Source organism: Neopelma chrysocephalum, unplaced genomic scaffold, assembly GCF_003984885.1.
Source record: "Neopelma chrysocephalum unplaced genomic scaffold, ASM398488v2 Primary Assembly neopelma1_65, whole genome shotgun sequence".
In the NCBI taxonomy this organism is placed as follows: Eukaryota; Metazoa; Chordata; class Aves; order Passeriformes; family Pipridae; genus Neopelma; species Neopelma chrysocephalum.
Window position 1 is genome coordinate 5,316,485 of NW_020897722.1, and position 27,229 is coordinate 5,343,713.

At 46.2% G+C, this 27,229-nt stretch overlaps 1 protein-coding gene across 1 annotated transcript in view; it reads left to right on the forward strand.

Moving 5' to 3' along the window:
- Window positions 1-23,294, forward strand: part of MAD1L1 (mitotic arrest deficient 1 like 1) — a 352,256-nt gene extending 328,962 nt beyond the window's left edge. The window contains exon 18 of the mRNA XM_027683662.1: window positions 22,242-23,294. Within this exon, the coding sequence (XP_027539463.1) occupies window positions 22,242-22,400 (159 nt within the window). The 3' untranslated portion in view covers window positions 22,401-23,294. The remainder of the gene's footprint in view (window positions 1-22,241) is intronic.
- The last annotated feature ends 3,935 nt before the right edge of the window (window positions 23,295-27,229 follow it).

A 27,229-nucleotide genomic window follows, 5' to 3' on the forward strand; every position in this document is an offset into this window, starting at 1 on the left:
AGGTTTCTGTTCTCATTTCCAACTCAACAGAAGCCCCTGCAGGCAGGTGGCTGTTTGGGATTGGGAGCTGGGCTGTTCGACTGTACCAGCTGTGAGGGTAAAGCTGCCTACAGTTTGGTCTCATGTCACAGGCTGTTTTGAGTTGTGCACTGCTCTTTTCACCTTGACAATGCTCTTGTGGATGGACCATTAGTATGGGTGGCAAGTCAGCGGGAAATGAAATTGTCCTGCCCTTAACAAGCTGGCTTCACCTGACCTTGAAGATATTATTTTGTTTCCTGGATGTTTTAAATTAAGTGGTATTTCGACTAAGGTGGTTGCATATAAATTGGTTGGGATAATGCTTGCTTGAGCTGAACGTGCCTAGCCAGTGCCTGTTAACTCCCTGGTTCCACATCCTGTTCCTGCCTCTTTCCTTCATTTGCCAACACAAGTTCCCTCTAGATATCATATATATCTAGATATGTGCATTTTCTTCTATTTTTCCACACTCTTCCCCTCTCTGTAGCATGAGAATACAGACCAGCCTGCTTTGACAGGCGTACCATGCACAGAGATTGGTCTTGGGTTTGGTCTGTTATGATGGCACGTGGGTGAGCAGGATTTAGGATGAGAGTCTGCAGGAAGGAGCTCTGCTTGGGTGGAGACGTTTGCACAAGGCCTCCATGGCATGTGCTGCCCGCTGCATTTGTTTCTATACCTTGAGTTCAACCTCTAACACTGAGCCCTCATGTGAAAACGTTTCTGCAGGTTGCAGAAAGAAGTGTTTTGTAGTTTCTTCTGATCACCCAGAGGACCAAATATCCCTGGGATTTTTCTAAAGGCTGCTTTACAGTAAAGCATTCCTAGAAAATTATCTACCTCATTGTTATTCATGCCAAAATGTTGGGCAATCTTACTTTTCTTCCACCATGCAGCTAATCACTGCATGGGGCTGTGCTTGAGCTTCAGCTGCTCACTGTTGTTTGGTAGAGATTAAAAAATAACAATTGGCGGTGTCATCAAATCAGTGCAGCCAGTGAAATCAAAGCCTTAAACACTGTAAGAGGTCTACATGTCTCACAGAGGAAAAAGCCACAAGAGCAACAGAATAGCTGTGCTCCCACTGCTGCTCTGATCCCGTTGGTGATACTGGCGGGGAATCGGATTGCAGCATTCCTCCAGTGTGTCTCCCACACTGAGAGATACTGAATGGGTCAATAAACTGTAGAAAACAAGGAGGGTGTATGTTCAGGAGCACTTCAGGCTTTGGGATAAGTGTTTCTAGAGAGTTTGCTAGGAACAAGAATCTAACTGAAATCAATGGCAGCATATCTGCCGTTTAATGACAAGCCAATAGGCACGGCACTGGAGTACAGCGTGTTCTCACCTGCCTCTGTGCTAAGTGGACAAGCTGCTGCAAGCTGATCCAGCTGAGAAGTGTGCGTGTGAGTTATACCCTCTGGAAGAGAGGCTGGGATCCCACTGGTTGAACCTACATTGAAGTGAAAAGGCTGCAACCTCCTGGCTGGTCAGAGCAGCAGAAGAGATGTTCAGAGCCACTACCAGTGCGTATCTGCAGCAGCCATGTGTGCAGAAGGAAATAAGGGCTATTCATCTCCTGGATGGATATGGCACTTCAGTGGAAGATGGGGTTGAATTTTCCAGCAGATCCTCTCGCTGCCAGCAGCACCTCTGCAATGTCTATCCTGAGCTGGAGCGAGCTCTTTGTCATCCAAGCATTTACCTTACCCAGGCACTCGGCTGCTTGAGTGATGGCTGTGCTCATCCTTAATGTAGATGTAGGCCTGACTGTCAATGTACAGTTGAGCGTGAGTTGTGGGAATCTCTAAGACTCCCTAGGTCTGACATTATTGCTGTATTAAAAGGGGAAAACAGGATAAAAATCTGCAGCAGCCCTGGCAGAAGTGGAACAACTGTCCATTGCAACGTGTTTGTTTATCAGTCTGAGCATGGAGTTGGCTTAATGCTGGTCTCCTGGTGTCAGAGGCTGTGCAGTCCCAATGCTGTCTCTATGTGATACCCTGACTTAGAAGGAACACGGAAGGTGATGGTAGAGGTGAGATGATGCTGCAAGGTTTTGAAGGACACTCCTCTGTAAAGAAAGATTAGAAACAGACTGCAGGCCAGGTTGTGTGTGATGAGACAGGACTGCTTCTGCACCAGCAAGTCCATTTAATGGTTGAGGGTCAGTATTCAGTACTGAGGACACATGGAGAAGGTTCAGGTGTCTGAATTAGCATCCAAGTTAGTTTGAGGTGCAGCCGATGCTTTCATCTGTTTGCACAGTTGAGCCAAATTCTGGTAAGATGGGGATCATATTTGCCACCAACCTAGACAAACTCTGCTTTGGACCATGAAAAATTGTCAAGGGTTTGAGGTTTTGCTTCTTAATGTGTGCTAGCAAGCTGTGGCAGGAGAAGGTGCTTGGATCCAGGCTGAACTGAACTCTGAATGAACCAATGAGTTCATTTGCTATCCTGTCTCATTCCAGCCTTTGAGATTTTGCACAGCCAAATGAAGGGTCATTGCAGTGATGGTGAGGGATAAGCCAGGACACCGTGTTGCCATTGTTAGTATTCAACTGGAGTCGTGCAAGATCACAACTCTAATCTCTTGTTCCCACAATTCAGCCGTTGTGGGTTGTCAGTGAGTCAAGGTGACCTCCAAAACAGGGAGACCACGTGGGACTCCCTGCAGCTCTGAGGACAGAGACCAGTTGCATTGCACGGTGGAGCTGGTTGTCAGTGCACTTGTCCTGCAACTGGGCATGAGCATATTTGGGAGTTCCAGTAAGTCCACGAGTCTTCAGGAAGGCAAGATATAATTCACATGCACAATCCTGGTGTTGTTTGTGCTCTGCCAGCTGCTTTCCCCACTGAGCTGTCCTACCTGGACCCTCTGGTGGAGCACTTACTCGTTCTTTACAACGAGGAGCTCCTTTTTGGCAACTCTCCTTGCAGCCTGGCTGTCATGGCTTTCAGTCTGCTTGTTCTGAAATACTCTGACAATGGTCCTGGATTTCTCTGGGAGAAATTTCACATATTTCTCCCGACAGTCAACAGGAGTGTCAGCATCCACGTGATTTCTTACAGCTCTGAGACTGCCTTCCACCAGGAACCTGCCTGCACCAAAGTCCCTGGCACAGTTTGAGCTGCGGTTTTGTCTGATCCTTTTAAGAGTTGGGAATGGCTGTTTTGATGTCTGATATCTATGAACATGAAAGGCTCCCTTCCCTCTAACTGTGCATTGGGCAGGGCAATGCCTGTCTCCCCTAATCAAAAATGTAATCAAAGATCTCACTTCTTGTAAAAAATGTATTAAGAAGAAAAAGAAACAACACAGCATATTTCTATTGGCTTCGCTGCTGGTTTACTCTGGTTTCTACTTCTATGCTGTTCCCTCCTGTCTTTCACTAAAGAACCCCCACCTCAACTTTCCCCGTATCTTGAGTTGTTTAATTGCAGAATGTTGAGCTTTGAAAACAAAGCAAAAAAAAAATCATTGTATTTGATTCAAGTGAAATATCGATCGTCCTTGACTTCCCACATCGGAGATATTGGCAACATTTTGTCAGCACCAAGAGTGAGTAGAGACATCACAGCAAGGAAATAAATATTCCAACTGGAAGGAAAAGAAGCTGAGCCAGGAAAATAGCTGTGCCCCATCACTCTCTCTCCCACAGCTGCTTGTAATAAATGGTTTGTTGACCTGATGTTAACATTTCCAGTTTACAGTAAGCAGCATTTCCCTTAAACAAGATACTGATAAAGTGAAACAAGGGAATAGAGGGGGTGGAGAAGAGATTTGCAAAACATGCTGGAGTGAGAAAGTCGGAACATACCGTGTGTGTCTTGGGAGTGAGAACATGTCTCAGTGTGTGAATAAATATATAATGTATAGACATATGCTCTCTCTTCTTAGAAACTCTTTGGGTAGTCCCAGATTTTGCTGCTTTCAGTAGCACAGCAAAGTAAAAGTCAGGGGAAAGTTGGAGCTGGTGATTGAAGGGTTGGAGGATGGTGGTTTAAATGGAGAATCCTTGCTCTACAAAAAGGAGATTGGTCACAGAGAGGGACTCAGGCATCACCCGAGCCAGTGTGCAAGGAGCCAGTGGTCTGTCTGGAGAGACACAATGCATTCAGGTTTGCTCATTTTCATCTTGCAGATGAGGGCTAATACTGCACTAATAGAGATCAGATTTTCATACAAATTCAGCTGACAGAAAAGAGCACGGGAAGAGGAATCAGATAAGTGTTAGCGCAAAGTTATTTGTCGAATGGATTTTGTATTGTTTTCCAAGAAGCCTGCACAGAGCTGTTGTCCTTTTTTTTAATTCCTCTTCTGGCATTTGTTCCCCTTTTCACTGCCTCCACAATTCTCCCATTCAAGTCGAAAAAGCTACCTCTGAAAGACCAGTGTAACATTAGCAGAAATTACTAGCAGCAGTGATTTCAATATTCAAATGGACAATATATTTAGTAATAGACTGGGAGTTGTATAAATAGAGTATGAATGCCTGGTAATGAATCATATCAATAATTTTCACATACAGACTGTGCCTTACATTTCTCAAAGGCCTTTACAAATACCAATTGATTCTCACAGCATGCCTGCTTGGTGGAGGAGTTGTTATTAGTTCTAGTGGAGGGTGAGGATATTGAGATGCAGAGAAATGATGCTGCTTGTGTAGTTCATGCTGGGACCCAAAGTGAGGAATAAACTTGGAAGCTTCTGACTCACAGCTCTTAATCATGGGACTACACAGCTCCATATGATTTATTTGGCTTGGCTGGAAGTGGTAGTCCTCATGGAAAGAGGTCTTTGTCAGACTCCAAAATCTGGGACTGACAGGATATGGGTAAAGGCAGGAGTAATTAATGCACAGTGAATGGCAGGACTGGTCTTGATGGAGCTGTGCTTTAAGCTTATAGTCAGGAGCAGCATTCGTGCCCCACGCAAGTCAGGGCTTGGAGGTTTTTTGACCTCTGGAAATACGGTTTTCCATGCAGAAAAGTGGCAGCTAATGCAGCCAAACTCCATAAAGTGAAAGGGACACCTTCAATCTAGCTATGCTGTGTAACTCTCACCCACCTCAGTCAAGGAGGGTAATAGCTGAAGAGTACCTGAAATACTGGAAGTCTCTTCTCTAGTGTGGTATCCAACTCAGCGTTCACCACATTGCCCGTCTCTGTTTACTGTTGCCTTTCTTAATTCTGCAGTAAATTCTTTCAGCCTTTGATGTTTCTCCTGGTGGCCCAGGGATGCAGTCAGTGATGGAGATCTTCAGAAGAAAGAGGCAGGTTACGTAGCACATGCTTTGAACAAGGGAAACCTAATTTATCTTTTGCCTTCCTGTTGTACTGAATTCACCAAGGCTGACTCACTGCTCGGGAGAACAGGACATGCTCTCAACTTGTACGAAACCGTGACATGGTACTCCCAGCCTTATTTTTAAATACATTTTATTTTGACATCTTACTTGGTGTTTTGAGTGACACTGTACATGGAGAAGTTGTCTTGAATCTGGCCACAGTGGCGCTTGGCTTTTCTTTTTTTTTCTGAGAGGTTACATCATTTCCAACCCATCAGCATGTTATGAATCCTTTAAATTGGCAGAACAACATGCACTACATTGCACTTGTCTGTATTGAAATCCTTCTGCGGTAGCATTGCCCAGTGACCCAAATTTCACAGGTCCTCCTGGTCCCTCACAGTTCACACTCCTGACCTACCCAAGTCATTTTGCCCTCTCGTAGTTTTTTCTGTGCTCTAAATCATCAGTCGTTGGGCTGAAACTATCGATTCTTGTCATCACATTGCCACTCTTCTTCATGAACCTCCTTGGAGACTGGCAGGAGACTGAGGATTGAAGGATCATCCAAGTTCCTCTGGACATGAGAGACAAAGGAGGAATGGGCAACCTAAAATGCCTTTTCAGAATTTAATTGCTGAGCCCCAACCCCCTTCTGGCAAACTCTCAGTGCTCTTCATACGAGGACCAGAGACAGAAGGCGCCAACCTGGGACCCACAGCCCAGAACCAAATTTTCCACCTTGGACTTGTGGCCTTTGGAACAAGCATGTGTGTTTCTCAGGCCTGTCCCACAGAGCCAAATTTTAGCTTTCAAGCTTAAGAACTGTTTTAACAAGCTTATTGAGCAATTTCATTGTCTTGTCTTCCAGATTTGAGTTGGCCTTATTTATTCTTTTTAATCTTTTACCCCCCACACCTTCTTATCAACCTATAGTTCAGCATGGAGTTTTACTTTTCCCTGACTGGTTTCTAAGCTATATTAATACTCTTTTTTAGTGGTTCTTACCTGTTCTAAATAATATTTGTAGTTTCATTAACTCTTTCAGAGAAGAATTTGTATATTAGTGTCAAGTGGACTTTGTTCTACACATAAACTATGCTCTTCCAGCCAGATTATGTTATATTCCTCTAGGCTCTACCTCAGGTATTTTGTTCCATGAACTGAGTCTAGCATGTTTAGGGAATAGCTTTTTTTTTTTCCTTCTTAAGAAAAAGAAAGAAAAAGGAAAACATAGCAACGACAGCATGGCAACAGCAGCTGCGGCACAAAAGAAAAATAGGCAAACAGACTTCCGAAACATGTATTCACTGGTAAGCTATTTTTACTGATTGGTGAGTATGTGGGAGTATAATAACAAAATAAGTGAGAAAATAGCTTACAAATAATTCATAAGTAACTTTAAATGAGAACATATCTTAATGATTTCAGCCTCCTAGCTAGGCCTCATGCTGTACAAATCTCCACATGCACAGACTTAAAGGTCACCTCTGATCTACACTATTTATGTATTGCAAATTCATCCATAGGCACATATATAAAATTCCATACAAAAAAATAATGTCAGTGGAGTATTAAGGTTAAATAACTGGGCAATAAAAAGTAAAGAATTGTGTATGCCTGCACAGCAGCTTAAGGATAAATCCATGTCATTGCATCGACCTTTGCACCAGAGCACAGAGGATTCCTGTCTCTGTGGGTACACCCACAACCTGGGTATTTTGGGGGGACTTGAAGGAGCTCCTGGCTCCGCTGCCAACCTCCTTTGCGACCCTGAGCACTTTTCATTGCTTCTCTGGGGACCTCATTCCCCATTCCCCTTTTGTCTGGAGCACACAGGCAGGAACCTGCAGCACAGAAACAGTCATGCTTGCATCTTTGGGCAGAGCCCAGGCACACATGGGGCCATGTATGTGCTGAAAAGTGACAAAATAATAAAGAATAGCATCTTCCTTGACCACCAGGCAGTGGGCAGCATCTCTGCCCATGGCAAGAGAGTTGGAACTGGATGATCTCTAAGGTCTCTTCCAACCCAAATCGTTCTAAGATTCTATGAAATTTTCTGCTTCACCATCATCTCCCCAAAATTCTCCAATCTCACTGCAAACCAGTAAACCGTGGGAAGTCTTAACTAAATTCAAAATAATTCATTGAGAACTTGAGAGAAACAGCCTCAAAAGTGTTGAACTCCTTTACAGTTACAGCCTGATCTGTTGTGCTGTGTAAGCCTTTTTATCCAGTTATGATCCATGGGAGACTGAGAGCAAACACAGTCTCTTAAGTCTCCTCCGCAATCCCAATGCTTTTATTGGCACAGAGAGGAACCCAGCTCGGCCCTCTGCAACCAAAACTAGATTCATTTGTCTTCAGAAACAACACAAATCTGTTTTCCTGGTTAAATAAAGTCATTTGCAGGGTTCTGTTGTGGGAAGGATGTGTCAGCTCGTCCTGAATGGAGCAGTCATTAGGATGAATGGGTCGGTTGTTGGGCTGGAACAGCCCTCTGTGCACTGAAGGGCCCTTCCCGAGGCAGGCTGAGCCCTCTCTGGGATTGTGCCCACAGCAGGCACGGGATGCTGCAGGTGCCTCGGCATCACTGCTGGCTTTATTGTGGATACTCCCTTTCCGCACCGTTACACGGAGTTTAGGATTGATTTATTGCAAAATTAATCCCACATCTTGCACATTCCCTTCAGCCCTGTGTTTTGGGAAAGCTCTGGTTTCTGCAGCAAAGGAGGCAAATGGGACTCGAGCGCTGAGTTCTCTGTGTGGTTCTGTGTTGCCTTGCCAGTGTTGGAAGCCTATTTCTTCTTGTCTCTCAATTTCAGGTAGTGCTAGTGCTTCCCTGCCCTTCAGAGGTGTGATAAGCAATGACTAGATAATGTTTTTAATTCTCCTCACTGCTGTAGAGTTACTTGTTCTGGAAATTCTGGAGAAAAGGTTGCTGATGTTCTCCAGAGGACATCAGGAATGCGGAAGCAGCAGCTAAAGTGGTTTGGTTCCCTCTGAGGTTTTTTTTTCAAATGTAGTTGAAAACAAGCGAGTGAAATGAGATGCTTAGAAGCACTTTGTTTGTAAGATTCTTTCTGGTTTTAAATGACTTCGTTTAAACATCTTTGTCCGTGAAACCTCTGAGGGAGCTCATCTGCTTGTTTTCTCATCTGCATCTTCTGCTTTCTGTCTGGTTTTTACACAAGAAAGTATCTTGTGTACGTCTCTATATACAGAAATAAATGTAATTGAGTTGTAAAACACAGACTGGTTGAGCAGGACAGAGGTCAGTGATCTAAAATAATCCCAACACTTTAGTCAGGACCTACTCTGTATTACAGTTAAGTGTTTGTTGAGGTCTTTTCCTCTGGCCTTCTGTTACATCTGAATATATATTAATGCTGTTTCTACAATGTATTTAGAGCACAAATAGCCTAGATTTGAAGCACTTGAGGAAATACTTCTTGTCTCTTTCACTGTTTTGTTTGTATTTTTTGCTTGTGAAAACAATTCTCAAGAGCATTGTTAGGTGGGTCATAGCAGGAACACCTCTGGGCGCGCTGGGGAATGTGTGAAAGCAGATTTCAAGAGCTTTTATTTTCACACCATGTTTCAGTTCTGTGGTGATAAATGTTTTGTGGAGTACAAACCTGAGTCCCTCCTCTTGCTCCTTGGAATGTAAAAAGGGTTTCTTTATTATTTCAGGGGTTTGCTTGCAGTCAGGTTGTGTCGCTTTTAGCCAGTGACAGGTCTGATCAGCAGCATGGCAAGCAGCACAAAGTGGGAACTGCCATTGATTTTAGCAGCTGATGGCATTAGACAGGTAGGATTAGTATAGGACCTGTGGCAGAGAGGAAAGGTAATGGCACAGCATGGGAAAAAATGAGGGAGGAACAGATCTTTTAGGCAATTCTGTATTGGCAATTGACCTACAATTTAAAACAAGCCTGATATACACTACCAGAATTTTTACCAAACCCTCTGGGCTGTGTGCTGGGTAATTCCCATGTCCTTCAGCAGGTGGGATGAATGCTACCGAGTGCAGACATCCTGGGGGGGAAGCATTTGGATTCCTCTGAAAGACATCTTAATTCAGGGCAGTACTTTAACCTTGCAGGTGTGGAGGAAGAAGAAATGTGCTCCCACTCTTTGCGTGCAGCATCCTGGATCCACGGGGAGAACCAGCCCAGGCACACACACACCTGGCTCTAAAAGCCCCGTTTCATTACAGGCCAAACTAGTATGTGCTTCTTTCAGCCAGACCCAGAGCATCCTGGGGGTGAGTGGATGTTGGACAGTGGCTTTTCTTGCTGCAGCATTATAACCACAGATAGCCCAATTATTTCAAATGGGCCTCAGCCAGTATGTTCAGATTTGATTAAGAACTTTTTGAAAGATAAGAAGCATTCAGAGCTAAGGGCTGGCTCCAGCCTTAGTTATTTACATCAGGATGGGGGTGATAAAATCTTTTATTAGCGTCACTGTTTAAATATTTTGGCTCTCTATTCCAATATTGTGGCAAGAAGGAACCATATGTGTTCCTAGAAAGAGAGCCTAGTGCAGCCGTTAATCAGGAGAGGATCTATTAATGTATTAACATTCAGAATAATGAGCAAAACCAGCATGCACTACAGAGACTAACACATATCTTTAGTCTGCAGTTTTCAAATGTTTGGAAAATGTTACATTCCTCCATCTTTCTAAAGCTGGTTTTCTGCCAAAAGAAGTTCTCTCCTGTTGCTAATTTTAGAAAGGTTAAATCTATTTACAAAAACAAACATAACATGGAGTGCTGAAAACCAGGAGGATGTGGGCACTAACAGGCTCCCAGGCTGCAGGGTTCACGGCAGGAGCTGACTTGGCAGGGAAACCTGTAGGCACATCCTTTCCTTTCCTTAATGCTATGCAGAGTGGGGGACAAGATATGTAGCCCAAGCTCCAAACAGGCTCCCCATCACTGCCTTTCTCCAGAAGGCACTGGACAATCTATGTGTGTGTCTGCAGATTGCTACTGGGCTTTAGGGAAGCTTGCCCAAAGATTTGGCACAGGGAAAGGGCAAATTTTAAAGAGCTCCAGAGTGGGAGACATTGCTGGTTGAGCAGCTTGTGTGCCTCGAGGTCATTGCTAATGAGCAGCATCTTGCCTAAAGAAGTGAACATTACATTTTAGTGCTGCTATGAAAACCAGTCATACTGTCTCCCCTTTGTATCCCATGCTACTGCCTGCTTTGCTGTGGCATCTGGAGCAAGCTGCACCAGGGAAGGGAAGGAAGCCCTCTTAAAGGATGTGGAAGGATGCTGAAGTGGTAGCAGAGCTCAGATGAGAGAAGCTGGAGCATGACAGCTGTTACTGGATCATGCAAAAAGCCTGCCAGCAAAAATGCATCAATTTGTGTGATATCCGGGTGTCTTGTCTTCTGTTTTCATAATTGCATACATGGTGTCTGCATAAATCTTTCCCCCCCCCCCCCCGTACTTCCAGCAAAAGGAGCTGACTGGCGGATGGCAGCACATCAGTGGGAGAACACCAGCAGGAAGAGACAACCAGTCAGATGTGTGTCAGATGGGGAGGCCCAGGGCCCGAGGCATATTCCTCGGAGGTTGCTCGAACATGGTGCATTCGCTAAACAGAGAAACCTCTCCTTTTCCCTTCGGGGAGAGGAGCATGTTCATCCAGACATGAGAACCAGCAGTGCTGTCTTGCCATGTTCTTCAGGAGGTTAGTGCCAAATGACAGCACAGGCGGCAACAGCAGAAGCTTTCAGCAAATGCGTCATAGCCCAGAGGTCTGAGTGTCCCCTCAAGGGATACAGTGGAATTTCTTCTATTTTTTCACTGAATACGGAAATCTTCCTATTTACTCATTCCTTAGCTCCAACCTCTGTCTCTTTAGCTGTGGACTTTCTTCTTATGGTGAGATCAGACCTGCTTGAGGAGAGAGGAGTCCTGTGACTCTTCGTTTCGCGTTGGGTTTTACCATTAAAAGCCCATTTCAAGAAAGCTGAACATGCCCAACCTGCGCAGGCCAGTTGACTGATTTCCTTACTATTTGGTCTTCAGGTTTCCCTGCCTGTGGACTACAAGTGTGGTTGAGTAACACCGCAAATAGGATTACTGGTAACCATCAGCTCCATGAACTCAGAAGTCTTGAGAAACAAATGGTGAAATTTTAAAAATAATGACATCTTATTCCCAGTATAAACTTTGACTTGTGGCTATAGATGCAGTCTGAGAAATGTGCTTCCCCACAGGGGGTTTGTGAGCTATTAAGGGTTAAGACTCATTCTTGAGGACACAAGAAAATCATTTTACATGTTCAGAATCAACTTTCTTCTTTGACTTTCTGGGTAGTGACAACTTATGCTTACTTTGGTCCTGCTGACAGTCGTGCTGATGACAGCGATTTCAGACGAAGAAAAACGAAGAAAATGTGAGCCAGCAAAAAAGCAAGAGCAGTAAAAGCGCCTTCCTCAACTCACGCTAACATTGTGACATTTGGTTATTGATGTTGCAAACAGGAACTAATGTTATTCCCAAAGCCAGCACTTAAATTCCACTTTGGTAGATCATAACTATAAGCAAGTCACACAGTCCCATAGGAAAAGGCAATTATTGTCTAGTTCTTCTTGCTCTTAGATGAGCAGTGCCTTTGGTCTCTGTAGTGCTGACTGTGGTGCAGAGCCCTGGCTCTGAGCAGAGGTGACTAATACCTGTCACCCTTTCCTTGATGTAAGGCTTAAACCTGCAGTTTAGCCCGGGGTGCCAGACTATGACAAACAAGAGCTAGAGGAGGGTAATGAATAAACATGGTGAGAATTTCAGCTGTAATCTGCCATCAGGTCCATCTGTTACTCCTTCCCCCACAAGCCTTGCAAGCTCAATGAGCCGGGAACAGGCATGCTCCATATACTGTCCCATCCTTCAGCCACATAGCTAAGGTCTAATTGTCTGCTTGTTGTTAAGTTGATCACTTAACAGTCTCTTGAGTCATTTTTGGTCTCAGGATCTTGTTCGGTTCTTTAGCCTTTCATCCACCCCATTTGTGACAAGACTTCCAGAAGGATACCGAAAAGATGAGGAGGATGAATGTATTAATCACACGGTGGTGTCCACAGTGTTGCAGTTGCTCCAGTGAGATGTGTTTGCAGTGTTGCAGGGTAGCAGTGGCTCCAGTGAGATGTGGTTGCAGGGTTGCAGGGTAGCAATGGCTCCAGTGAGATGTGGTTGCAGGGTTGCAGGGTAGCAATGACTCCAGTGAGATGTGCCTTGCAGGCAAGTATCATTTGTCCATTTAACCATTCCCAGCCTTGGGCACTCACCCTTTGTCTTGTGCAAGGTGAGATGCCCCAAATGAAGGGGTTCATTTCCAGTTGGCAGCTGGTGAGCCCAGAAGTCTGTATGGCCTATTTTCACTCTGTGTCATGTGCAGGCACTTCAGCTGAGGTGAGTCTTGGGGTTTGCTGGTGATTTGCTCTAATCCAGAGACAGGAAAGCAGAGGGTCCTCGGCAGGAATAGGATGCAGGAGCAGCCAAGCAGGGGAACAGAGTGTGCCTGGCGAAGGCTCCAGCAAGCTCTGCCTGTTGGTAAGTGGTGGTTTGCTCTGGGGGGCGGGTGCCTATCTCCCAGGCAATGCCACAGCTTGCAAAAGTTGCCATCAAAATTCTCCGTGGTTCCAGACGTCTCTCGTCAGTGCAGGGTTTGGCAAACTTTGCTGCTCATGTTCTCTTACAAACCTCATGCTCACGGCTGCAGCTCACAAGTGGAGTATCTCCCTGCTTTGGGAACCAGGCCATCTCAATTACAGCCCACACAGATGATTTTTTTTGCATTTCTCCCATAGGTGCTTCCTTCTCATGTTCCAGAAACTGCATGTTCTTGGTTTACTGCTCCTCCATTCCTTCCAGCTCGGAGAGCTTCCAGCAAGGGAGATGGAGAGGAATGTGATAAACAGCTTGGCTGGTTAATGAGCTCCCTGTCTAACTGAGGGATTTTTGTGTGCTGGGTTCACTTGCCAGTCCCTGGTATCTCCCCCAAGTTGTCTGTGTTCTGGCTCTCTTGGGGGAGGGGTTTGGGACTTGGTTTGAGTTGCACCTACTTTCCCTTTGTGCCACACTAGGGCCAGGCACAGACCAGAAAATGCCTCTGGATGGCAGGGCTGGAGAGCTACAAGAGGCTGTGATTTGGCTGGGAAAAGAGAACTTAAAAAACACCCAGTTCCTCACATTGGTGGAGACAACTGCAGAGTCATTGCAGAGAAAGTAACGGGAGATTTTTCTCTCCCTAATTTATGTCTCTCCTGCATATGGCTTCTACAGAGTCACTGATGTTACAGACAGATGGGTTGGCATTTTACTAGACAGAACACATGGGCTAGATGTTGTTAATGCTTGTTAACTACTCACTCTGCAGCTTGACCAGTCCAATACGGTCACCTCACAGATGGTTGGAAAGCTGCAGCCTGGGTGCTGGAGCGGTCCAGCTCTGCCACACGTGGTGTGACAGCAGTTGGGATAACGTGCATTTGGCTGCTCTTTCCAAAGGACTTTGTTGTAGGTCAGAGATAGCCATGGCTGGGGCATCAGCATGGCTTCCATATGTATCAAGGAAAGACACTTGTTTGTAAAGATCCTGAACCTTTTATAAAAGCTTTAAAGGCTTCATTTCATAGTTTGGATTTTTATATGGAATGGGGTTGGAAAAATTCTGTGAGCCCTGTGCCTTGCTGACATCTATACTCCTTAATGGTTGATGTTTATAAGCATATTTGGCTGGTGAACACTGTTTAGCAGACCTGAGGTCTATTAAAAACTTATAATTTATGACCTCAAGCTCTGACTACAGCTGACTGCCAGTATTAGTTTAGAGTGACATCCCATGTGATTTTCCTTTCTCTGATGTGAGTAGTCTGCTATGATTTACTCTCACCAGTCTTGTATTCAATAGAATCATTTCTAGGTATCACCTCAGCAAATCTCCACAGGGTGAATCTCCTTGGTTTGGAGATCCCATCAGCATCTGTGGATGCAAAAGTAGTTGCTACGGGTGAATCCTTTATGTTACCATCTTCCCTCTTTGACAGTAGTGATGTTCAATTTGCAGCATAATGATTGGAAGCTGAATGCATCCTATAGATGAGAAAGGGAATTTTAGTTTCAGCACTTGTTCTCTAAAATTCTCAAAGCACTTTTGGAAAATGCATGGATATTAATCCACACTGAGCAGTAGTTCTTCAAATCTATGATTTAAATTGGATATATTTGTCTCTGTCTGTCCTGAACTGTTCAGTAACATTAATGCACCCTGATAATAGCTGTCACATTTTACCCTGGGGGTTGTTCCTCAATGATAGGTGAAATCACAGCAGTTCAAAGACCTGTCTTCCAGGATGAAAAGCTCTATAGGAATATTCAGATATAAAATAGTAATAGTATGAATCAAAAAATATGCTTCCCTTATTTTAAAGCCTTTGATCTTATTTTTATGGCATCACATTTGACAGTCTAAAGGGCATTAACCTGTAGGAGAAACCTCTTGAAAGAAGATGCTGACTCGCCCTGTGCTGCGCAGAGCACCGTCCCCCAGGATTAACACCAGCAGCTTTCCCCCATGGACAGGGGTGCAGCACTTCAGCACGTGTCCCTGCTCTTTTTTAAGTTTCCTTTTTCACATGAGGTGCAGGAGAGCTCACACAGATCAAAACACGGAGCTGTAGGGGAAGTTCAGTGCTGTGCAGTACATCCTCTCTGTGTTCCTTTGCTGCTGAGCTGGTGCAGCATCCAGGACCCCATCACTGCTGTCACTCGTGTACATAGTGCCTCGGTCGTGTTTCTGATTAAGATGGAAGTATACGAGCTGACCTCTTGTTCCAAAGACATTCTGGGGTTGTGGTTCATCTCAATGTTGAATAATAAGAAAGAGAAAGGAAATGTTTGCTATAAATCTCAGTGCACGCAGGGCTGTTTCTCACTTATCCCATCCCAGCTTTCAATTTTCTTCTTGGCATTGCCAGGCATTTGCTTTTCTTTGCTCAGCAGCTAAAAGCAGCTTTTTCATTACATTTCCTGGAAGGCCCTTTACAGGCATCCATCCCTCTGCCTCATAAATTCACTTTATATACCAAGCTGGCGACACCGAGTTCAGAGGTCTTAGCAAGAAGCAATTATTATAAAGAAGTACTCTTCCTCTTTTGGGTTATTAAAGGGGGGAAAACTTCTCTGCAGACAAGGAATGGTCATTTGTGAAAGGGAGGTGACTTGATTGATTAAGAGCTGCACGTCCATCGTGTGAGAACCACCATGGACAGGCGTCCTGTCAGGCCAGCTGGAATCTGCCAGTTACCATGAAAAAAAAAGGAAACCAATAAACAGTTTGCTAAATAACCTCATAAATATTTCCAGCCGTAAGCACATCTTGTGGTACAATTTGGTGTTTGTTTTTTTTTTTTTTTAATATTTCTCTAATTTTAAATGAACGGCCTGTAATTAAAGTGATTTAGAGGCTACCTGGGGACCTGGTATTTGAGCAGTGCGTGATGCTTAGGAAAGATTGATTGGTGAGGCATAACTCAGTTGGGGGGTTTTGATAATGATATCATCACCCAAGAGGACCAAGTTTGAGCAATTAAATCTCAAAACCTCGTGTTTGGGTTCTTATAACTTCAGCAGGCAGTTTCCACATGTGCACACACACACGTTTTCCCTGAGTATTTTCTGGGCACTCCAGTTTTTTGGCTGGCTCTGTGTATGGTGGGCTGCCCCGTGTGTGTCTGTCTGTCCAGAGTGATCTGAAGTGGTGATTTATCAGCTCTGCAGACCCAGGAAGAGGTTGCCAGCCCTCTTGGCATCACTGCTTCCCCCCCTCAGCATCTGCACGTGGAAAAGGCGGCCTTTGACATTTAGAAAAATCTCAGCATCTAAAGCAAGAGGCAGAAACAAAAGGATTTTCTCATTTAAAGGTCAGAGCCAGCAGCTTCTTAAAAGATATTTTCAAGTGGGTTTGTTGGGCTGTGTCAGGGTTTGTGTGCATTTCTGGGTGCTGAGGGAGGCAGTGGGTGCCGTGGGGAAGGTGTCAGGGAGGCGAGGAGCTGTCAGGACCACCAGTGTGGCCGAGGCTTTATGGCACATGTGGTAATAGTGCCGTGGAGGTTTCGGGAGGTGATCCGGTGGAACAGCCAGCCCTGGGGGCTTCTGCTGATAAGTAAAGGGGTTGGGAAGAGGGAGTGACTGCCCCATGTGAAGAGGAGGTCTGAGGGATTTAAATGATGAAGGCAAATTGCCGAAGGGATCAGTCTGGTGGGGAGATGTGCATAACCCACGTGGGAGCAGACGGCACAGCAAGTCTTCAAGGTAGGGTGGGGAACACCACAAGGAGAAGGGAAAGGGCAGTGAGAACTGGGGCACAGAGGAGAATGTGGCCACAGCATGGCCCATAATGCAACAGCAGGCTGTGGACCTGAACAGAGCAGGGAGTGTGTGGAGTGTCGGATGTGAAGCCGTGGTGCCCCTTCCCTCAGCGCACATGGGGCTGTTTGCCATGTGTGCTCAGAGCAGTTGTCTGTGGGGATGCAGCACGGACAGTGATTTATGGAAGGAGTGTAGCAGATGAGATGGGGCCTTCGCAATACAGTCACTGGGTAAATGTCACCAGGCAATGATTCACTTGCTCCTTTTGACCCCCTAATACATCTTAGCCTTGGAAAGTAGTACCATCTACCACAGAGCATGGCCGAGCGGTATCTGCAAAGCAAAGGCTTGTCTCCACGCCAAGGGGTGGAAAGCCACTCTGGCAGCCCTGCCAGAGTCCTAGACTACATCCTTCCTCACGCTGTGGAGGTGTTTCAACCTCCTTTGTTCCCCAGCTGAGACACAACTGTCTTGCCTGCTGTGCCTGGCACAAAACTCCACCATCCCTGTTGTCAGCTCGCCAAAACCCATTCAGGAACTACACCTCCAGCACTGGAGGTGTGTGTTTGAAGATGCAGGAACACACGTCCTGCATGGATCGCATCCCCAAAGGCAATTGTGCTTTCTCAGTGTGGAAATCAAAGGTAGGATGTCCTCACTGCATGCTGAAATCTCAAGATGTTTTGAATGCTGAAGCCCTCTTTTCCCTGTTTCTGCATTTCCACTCCTTACTTCCTCGATACATCTCCATGTCAGCTCTCTCCTTGGGCTTGCACCCACCCTCTTTCCAGTCTTATTCCAGTGTCTAAAGGTCTACAGGACATTGGGTCTTATGCTCAACCTGTATTTTTCAAGAGGCATCCTTTGTGTGATTCAAGTCACACTGCATGCCAGATTATAGCAAACGGTATTTTTGGAGCCAGAGTGGGGATATCCGTTGTTTTTAGGTATGTGTCAGAGAGAAGAGGAAGGAGGTGTATGAGACACTAAAAAGTGAGTGTATCTAGTTCAGAGTGCACTTCTGAGCCACATTGTGAGCTCTGAAATGACTTAAGCAGCCACTGTCACTTTTAACATAACTACCCCTCGGCTGGTGGAAGAAGCGAAGAAGGAAATGCTTCAGGAATGTCTGGGCTTTCAGGAAGCTTTTGTGTGCAACAGCAGCATGGGGACAAACAGCAGTCAGAAGTCCTGTATATGTTACATTGAAGTGACAATAGTGGGGAGAGCCTCTGTTATGGTCCATGTGTTGGTCCATCCAGCTGCAAGTCCATCTTCTAGCAGAGATGTTTGGGAATGCCTGTTGCTCTTTCACATCTGTGTTGTCTTCTCCTTGCTGAGATGGTCCCTGTTAGATCTGAGAACTCACTTTTCTACCACGCTGGTGGTTGAGAGATTTTTATATGTATATCTAAACTATAAAGCCTTGAATAATTTACCAGCTTCCAGGGCTAAGAGGAAGATTTATGATGTTTCCTTCTGGCAGGCATCTGCTGATCTTGACTCCCCTGGAAAAACAGTTGTACTAACAGCTCCTTTTTCCGAGCAGATCCAGGAGCAGCTACTCCAAGTTTATGTTGCCATGTGCTAAATAGACCTGTCTTCTGGTGGTTTGCAATACAGTGAAATCTGATTGCTCTGATTGCTGTGGGGTAGCACAGCCCACGAGGAGAGGTGCCACCCTTCAAATCTACAACCACAGTCACACACACACCCCCCCAGGAGAGCCAAGTGTGTGGTAACACGGGGCAAAGGTTGATTTCCTTTCCTTCTCTAGAAAAGGTCCCGATAGGCCTTAAATCAGACTGAACTGGCAACGGAGCTTAGTGAAAGCTGAAATCTTTCCTTTTGCAAGTATTTGAGATCTGAATAAAACATAACATAGACCTGAATCTCAGTAGTTTAGTGAGCCAGACTTTTTTCATGAATTAACAGAAACCAATATAGGGCTATGTACAGAGTACCTGAGAGATGGTGTTTTCATAGTGCTTACCTTCAGCTGCTTCAGGCTGCTTTGTGATCAGGGAAACCGAGGGTGAAGGGGCAATATTTGAATCTCTAGTGAAGTGCTGCACTTGGCTGGCTCGCTCAGCACAGAGGGGAAAGGGGGAGTGAAGCATGATGTTGGTCCCCAAAGTGTCCCCTTGCATTGACTCCTCTAAGCACTGACTATGGGTTGGATGGGGATACTCGGAGGCTCAGCTTTTCCTTTGATCCCGTGTATTCAGTTTGACTCTAAATGTTGATTTCACACTTCTCTTTAAAAGCAGCAACACACTATAGAGGTGACACCAGTAGCACTGGGGGCAGAGCAGTTAGGGCTGGGTTTGAACATGCTCTGGTCTCTCCCACCCCATAACTCATGAACTGTCCCCCATGGGTTAGTGACACTCGTTTCTATTCCTCTCAGCTTCACATTTGATTCCTGAATAGGCTTGGGTGGTTTTGCCTTTGTTGAAACTTAGAATTTTTGGGAATGCATCAGCAGAGTAAATGGTGATTGCATTACATGGAGTGTGTCATGTGAACTGCTGGTTTGTGCTGGCACCTGCAAGTTCTTGTTAGCAGCAGTTGTGACCAGGAGTTTGCCTTTGAGGGTTCAGACTTTTTTTTTTTATTTAAAAAAATTGATTAAAAATGAGTGGAGAGAATCCTAGCTATGAACAGTGAAGAGGAGGACTTGAGTGCCCTTCCAGCTTTGAACTGCTGGAAATTTCATCTTCGTATTTTCATAAATCCAAGTTTTTAGACCTGGAGTCACGGGCATGCTCTGCATTAATCCAGAATGGTGTGAAACAACCAGGCCCTGCAGTGTTCATTCAGCAGGGCATCCCCCCTCCGTGTCTTCCCCCTCGGTGCTCCTGCACACTCCTGCACAGCCCCCTGCACAGCCCCTGCCTTGCCGTGATTCCCTACTTGCTCCCACGCCACCCACCCCAGCACTTCCCTCTCTGCCTGCGGGTGCACCAGGCAGGATGCAGCCTGGCATTTGAAAAAAGAAATCCTGTGAATTAATGGGAACATATTGCTATTATTTCGTATAATCACTTTATTTGTAAAGCACGGGCTGCAGAGGTGCTCCTGCTGTTGGACCCAAAGCAGCAAATATATCTATACATCCCAGCCTATACTACATTATGAAGAGATGGGTGAAGAAAAAAAAAGCAATAAAAACAAATAATAAGAAAAGTAACAATGATAGCAATTTTAAAACACTCCCAGGGGAAAAAAAAGTTTCTCAATTTTTTTAGAAGCAGTGTGAGATTGAACGAACTGCACTGTAAGTGCATCCATCCTCCAAATTCACATGTAAACATCTCCTGGCAGAGGAAGAATTGCCTTTTTTCCAAGTGGCTGCCTTCTTGCCTTGTCCCTGTTTCAGAAGTCATCATAAGAAACCTGGGTGAGATGTCTGGGGTTTGGAAGCTTTTTGGGGTTTTCTTTGATTTTTTTGAGTTCCTGGGGAGACAGAGGCCGTGGAGGTGAGGGAGAGGATGGTGCCTCTCTTGACAGCTGAGAGAAACCACAGACCCCATTGAACTCAGCAGGAAATATCAGTCTCCTCAGAAGCACATATTTGCCCACATGACTTTCTCTGAACGTTATTCTTCTTCCTCTGCTGCAGGAGGAAACTTTGGTTATGAAGAATAGTAGAGAGAAATTACTATTCATCTCATAAAAAAAGGAAAATATTCAAATGTAGCCTTCACCCACGACGCCAGTGAGCTAAAAGTAGAGGAAATTTAAAACATTTATGTTGCTCTGTTTCTGAGGTCATAAAACACAAGCAAATGGTCTGGCACTGGATGCTAAATTTCTTAAGAACTTACTTTAATTAATTAAACTACTAAACCAATTAATGGATTTGCTTGTAAATTCTTAGAAAATTAATTCTGTGCCCAAAGAGTGTTTTAAATCTGCAAAGGAGTCAGTGTATTTCATACAGAGCTTGAATTCCCATTTTGGATGAATTCAGTTCAGCACTGACTTTAGAGACACAAGTGATGCATTCATAATACTTGGACCTTCCCCCGAAACTGGCGCTTCCCATCAGCTGAGTCCGAGGGGGATTTGCAAAACAAATCCTGTGCTGCTGCCACAGCACCCAGCCCCTGTACTCACTCCTTACTCTGCTACAGCCTCACATTGTACCTCCGGCTTTGCATGTTGGGGATGTTTGTCCCTCCTCTTTCCTCTGCCATCGCTGCCCCCTCCCCTGTTTGGCCTCTTTCATCTGGCCCAGCGGTACCTCAGGTGCACAGGAAGCATCAGGTGGCTCCAGTAAGCAGCAGATCAAAGCACTGCACATCCTTTGGATTTGCTGAAAAACAACCCAACCAAAATGAAGGACATTTAAACAGAAGCTAATTTACTTTTTCACATGGAAACCTTGTTTCAATTCCCTGCCTGGCTCGGGGGTGACAGGGGCATCCTCAGTACTTTGTGCTCCTCACAATCCAAAGTGACCCAAACATGAGAAGTTCATAATTAAATGTGTTCAGGCTCCTGAGAACATAAAATCAGGAGGAAGTGGGTTCCCTTGGGCTCTGGGTGGTTATTGCTTCCCTTCTCTCCTGGCAGGTAAAGCCATGTTTTCCTTTCACATGGTAATCCCCTGCTTTGGATCTTGGCATCCTTTGATTGGGATGGGGGGCTGCCCTGTTCCTGCACACCCCAGGGGATGCTGGCCATGCCTGGCACAGCCTGTGCCATCCCACCTCGGTTCCATCAGGAAGCAGAGCTTTGGAGCAATCAGGACTGGGAGCATTTTGAAGAGGAAAATGGCAGGGGAAAAAATTACCATTTGCGCTGTGATGTTTTTGCTGTTTATTAATAAACAAGCTGCTTTCGTACCTCCGGGGGCAGGAGAGGCTCCAAGCATTCCTTATTTCTCTTGCATCTGGCATTTTTTTTTGCTTGTTTTATATGTTACAGGAGATTTGTAATGTCTTCCCACATGTTGAGTTTCCTTATTTTCTTGAGAGCATCTCTGGAATAATTCCTCTGGAGGTTTTGGCTGTGCGCTGCCAGGCTGATTTAAACACTTCAGGGATGCCGTGTGGATCAGCACTCATTGGAAAGGAGCTGTGTTAATTAGGAACAGGTCTGCTTCCTCCTACAGAAGTAGCATGACTTCAGAGATAAGTGTTTTCATGGAGAGAAAGCCCTTGTGCGGAGCTCCTGCCACCCGAGGCCTGGGTGGTGGTGGCGGCAGTGACCCCGGTGTGGGCACTCTGGTTCTGCTTTGGCAACACAGTCTTTTTCCAGGATGGGCAAACCCCTCATCCCACCATTGCCACAGTCGTCACCAGGGAAGGCTCACACAGAGGTCCTGCCTGGGGATGTTGGAAAGCAGGACTCAGTAACAGCCTGATTACGCCATGTGCCAAGCAGATAATGTGTCCTTGGTGACAGGCACATCCTGCCAAAGGAGGCTTCAGGGTGATGCTGCTTGCTCTTCCCTGCATCACAAATCACAGGAGGTGAATTAAAACCCTGGGATATTAATGGGCTTGTTCTTCTTTCCCTTTAGGCCTCCAGCTCCTCTGGTGGAAAAATGCAGCTTCTAGAAACTGAGTTCTCACGAACCATCCGGGAGCTCATCGACCTCCACCTGCTCCAGCAGGACAGCATCCCGGCCTTCCTCAGCGCCCTCACCCTCGAGCTCTTCAGCCGCCAGACCATTGCTTAGCGTCCCACTGCCAGCCACCAGCCAGGGCCGAGCGCTCCTGGGCGGGACACCTGAGGTAGCAAGGACAAATTCTTGTCTCCCTCTCCTAATTTGTGGTATTGGGTTACTTCTGTTTTGCGGGGAACTCCTTCTTCCCCACTTTTTCATGCTGATTCACAAATCCCACCAGTTCCTCTGAAAAAGCATAATTTTCCTCCTGTGAGGGAGCAAGTCTAGCTCCATCCCAGGGCTCTCCCGTGCCAAGACCCAATCCCTGCCTTTGAAGTGGGCAATGTGTTCATCACTACCTAGACCCTCAGCATCCCTCTGGGAATACAGTGGAAACTGCTGGTTTGAGAAGCCACAGCATTGCCATTCACAGATTTTCCCAAAGGGATTCCCCAAATCTTGACCCCAGCAAAAAGGTGAGCCTGCATGAGGCTGGTGCTTCCTGTCCCATGGTTGTTCTCTTCTAATGGGAGGACAGGGACCCAGGGAAGGTCTCTTGCTCTTACAAAGAGCTCATCACTCAGCAGGGTTGAAATTATTTTCAAGATATCAGTTACCTGAGTCTGCCACCATTGAGCAGACAAGCATAAGCATAAATGGCCATTTGAAGAGCCTATACCTGTGTTTACACCTCTGTGTTGTGTGGTGTGCTCAGATGTCACTGCCATGCTTTTGGTTCCTCACTAAGACTCTTTGGCTCTTGGTTATCTCAGGACTGTAGAAGGTGGAAGGGAGTGATTCGGGGTGTTCTCGCTGCTGCTGGTTTTAACCTGCTGCCTGTCACCTGTTTTGGGGGGTCTTCCTCCTCCTCTCCTCTGTGGAGATGGAGCGTCCCCAGAAGTCTGAAATTTTGTATTATAATGGATATAGTTCTTCTGCCATAAGAATAAAGTGTAACTTCCCAAACTGGGTGTATGATTCCTTTATTTGAGATACCCACTGTGCCCTTGCTGTGCTCTCCTACATGTAGAGGTTGATAACCATTCCTCCATCAATGATCTGATGCTGGTAGTGCTTTGAGGAGGGAGAACATCATTGTATTTTCCAGGCAAGTCTCATTCATAGTATCATAGAATCATGGACTGGTTTGGGTTGGAAGGGAGCTTAGAGATCATCTAGTTCCAGCACCTGCTGCTATAAACCAGACTATGGTTTATGCTATGAAGTCTGTGTGTATTGATTTCCTCTTGATATCAGCAGGAACATACTCCCTAAGCTTGGAGAGAAGGTAGCAGGGAACAGACTAGAAAGTTAGCTTAGATGCTCACAGCAGCTGCAGGGTTGGCCATACTTGCTGGAGTCACTCTGGGACCTGTTGATGTGTCTACAGGCACAGAAAACAGCTGCTATAGACCCACCTGATCAGCGGTGGAGGGACAAACATGAGCTGTGGGGAGTCTGCAGCCCCCATCTCCCCAACCTTCCTCTGCGCAGGGTTTGCAGGGAAGCGCAACAGCAAAAAGTTTGGCGTTTTCTCTTCTGCTTGAAGAAGTCCTGGTGGAAGATGAATTGCCAGGCATGCTGTGCCAGGGGAACGCTGCCTGATTCATATGCGCGACGTGGCACAGAGAGTCGCCTTCCTCAGTCATGGGGAAAATGAATCATGACGTCAGCCGCATTCAGCTCCTCCGCCGACACAATAGCGGATCCTGGCTGCCTCCGAAAATTTTTCTCTTGGCTCCTTGCAGGAGAAATGAAGTAATTAATAAGTTTACAATAAACCCTCTATCTTAGCAAAACACAGGTGAGGCGAGAAGCGATGCTGGAGAGCGACAAGGGAAAATGCGTTCTGCCCACTGGAAAGTTGCCTCCCAGGAGCGAAAGGATAATAAGTTCAGGTAGAACACACAGTAGTCTTCTGAGATGCCTCCGGTGGGGAGGAGACAGATGAATTACTGCTCTGCTCCCTGTACTCCCAGCAAGACTGATTTGTTCAACTAAGTTTAATACAGCAGCACGGCTGGGAGAGGTGTGTGGTGAGGATGGGTGCTTGGCTGGATGTGCCTGCGTGGTGCAGCACCTGGTCCTCTCCATGGCTTGGGAAGCTGCTGGATAACTTTCCTTCTTTGGCCAGCAGCATCCCTGTCCTAGCTCATGGCATTGCACTGCTGCACAGTGAGCAGGCATGGAACTGGGACTTTGGAGAAGCTTGACTTCTCTAAGGCTCACTGGTGGAAGCCTGGCCATTGCAAAGCCACTTGGGCCACCTGTGGGACACAGAGAAGGGAGCTGAGCCTCCCCAGTTTCTAGCTCCAACACTGAATTCAGGATGAAGCCCCAAACACATGGCTGTACCCTGCCACCACGGCAGCTCCCTTCTCTGCCACCATCCTGCTTGTCTGAGCCACGACAGAGCTGCGAGGAGTAACTGTGATCTAATTTCACAGTGATTGCTCCTTCCTTGCCGAGCTACACGGGGCTGAGAAGCCCATCACAGGGCCCTGCCACTGTGTTCACTGCCCCTTCCATGGGAGCAGCCCCCTGGGGCAATGCAAACAGAGATCCCAGTTGCCACCACCCGAGATGGTGGGGCACAAGTCCCATCTGGGTTCGGCTCATCACTTGCAAAGCTCCAGCTCCATTTGTGGGAAATCCTTTTAGAAAATCTTGGGAGATGGGTAATAAATTTGCAGTTGTTTGGAGGGGAGAGGCGAGAGCGATCACAAGTGTGCATGTGCTCGCTGGGTCTCTGTGCTCGCTTGCTGGGTTTATAGGCTGTAAAATGTGATTTATTAGTGCATGGCTGGGGGACTGTGTGTGTCAGAGCACCGTCTTGTTTGCAGTGTTGCCTGAAGCTTCCCTTCACTCAAACTGCTCACGAGTCCCCACTCCTCTGCTGATCAACCCTTTCCATCTGTGTGCATATATAAACACCAAACGGGCAAGGAGATGTCAGGTGCTGCCATGCAGTCGGTGAAAGCAGCAGAGCTCTGGACTAAGGCAGGTATTGCAAGGTTTGTGCCTCTCCTAAGGGCACATCTCTGAACATGGTGCCTTTTGCTCCCACTTTGTGTCTCCTGGCTCTTGGCGTTGTTGTGTTGTTTGCATGAGCCTCAGCATTGTCCTGAAAGTGCATGATGCCTGAGAAGGAACTAAGGAAACCCTTTTGGGATCAGCCATGAGAAGGTCGGGGTTTGTAGATGTTAATTTTGGATCCTCTTCATGTAACGCTATAGGAGGAAGGGAAGAAGAAGGGGAAAGAGCATGAAGCTGTGATGGAGTTGGGTACCTAGAGGGTGGAGGGCAGGAGGAGAGCTGGGGGTGGATTGAAGAAACAGGGTGCTGGGCAGAGAGAGAAGCCAGCAGTGCCAGCATTGCTGTTGGTTCTCCATCGCTCCCCTCCGCTCGCTCCAGTGCTCAAAGAAGGAGCAGCACCCACCCTTTTCATTTCCCAGCCCAGCAGTGGGCTCAGAGACAGCTGAGAGTGGTGCGAGTTGGGCTGACAGGTGGACATGTCAAAATAAATCCTGGGAAAAGAGAGGCAAGAGCCTTCCTAGGACATCACCAAGGTGATGTCAGACCCCGGCGGGCCGTGCTGCTCAGTGTGGGAGAGGGCACAGCCAGGGCAGGTTTGGTTCTGTTGTAGTTTTTTGCTGTTTGAAGACATTGGGAAAACGATGACGGTGTCAGATGCCAGGTGACTGTAGCTAACGACAGGAGCTGGGGAGGATGGAACAGGCTCTCTGTGCTGGTGTGAATCACATTCCCACTGCCTGCTGTGACAGCAGATTCGGATTTAATAGCAGCGTTGCTGAAACTTGCATGATATTTAAAAGCTACAAAATGCGCCCACTCTGATCAGGGGAGGGATATTAAATAAATAAATAAATAAATAAAAAATCAGCAAAGCTCTTTCATGAAGTCTTTTTTAAATATTAAAATCCCATCCTTCCCAACAGGAAAGCTTTTTTCAGGCTAAGAGGAGCGACTGAACGGCATCTGATGATATCGCATTGACACAAGTGTCTAGAAAAATAGGGTAGGAATGTATGATCTGTTCTGAAAAAGGAACCCTAGCTAATAGGAAATATGCTGATGCTACTTTTAATTTCATGACTCAGATTTGCTGCAAAATTGATGGAAGTCTGTGTTGGAGGTTGGTTACATTAAAACAGTTCTCTGCTGCTTGGGGGTTTTCCAGTTCCTGTTTCTCGTTTGGGGGAATTATTATTGTAAAATTTATTGGTGCTCTGGGAGTTTGCAGATGTTATTTGAAAGGACAGGAGAACGGTCTGGCATCCAAAGTAAAGAGGAGATTTTTGCTTCAGAAACCTTCTATATAGAAACCAGTGGCCAAAGCCTTCACCCAGGGACTGCTGCAGACCCTGGTCCTGGGTGGTCATCCCAGCAGCTCCTCCTGCTCCTTCCACCCACTGTGTCTGTGTCTCCAGCCTTCCTTCTGTTTCCCCTCGGAGCAAATACAAGGGGCAAAACAGAAAGAAAATAGACTTTAAAGAAACCGCTGCCATGTAAGTTAAGGAGCACAAAGGCAGCTCCTTGCTGCTGGAGGTGTTGGGAGCAGCCCATGCCTTTGGTCACCACCCAAACCACGTTCCTCCATCAAAGCACATTCCCTCAGGTTTTCTCAGTTTTCTTCTGCTTCCCCAACATGGGATGAAGCCTCTACCAACACCTTTGTCTTCCCTCTGCTGTTTCCTGGCCCAGGCTCCAGTGCTGATGAGTTTATTAGTGTTGCTAATTTTACCTGATGCATATTCCTTCTCTTTGTGACAGGTGATGTTTTTTTGAACTCTCCAGCTGACTGATTGAGCTCTCTTTAATATTCCCCGTTTCACTTTGAATTCTCTTTGTTGGCTGTTGCTTGTTGTGGTTTTGGTTGT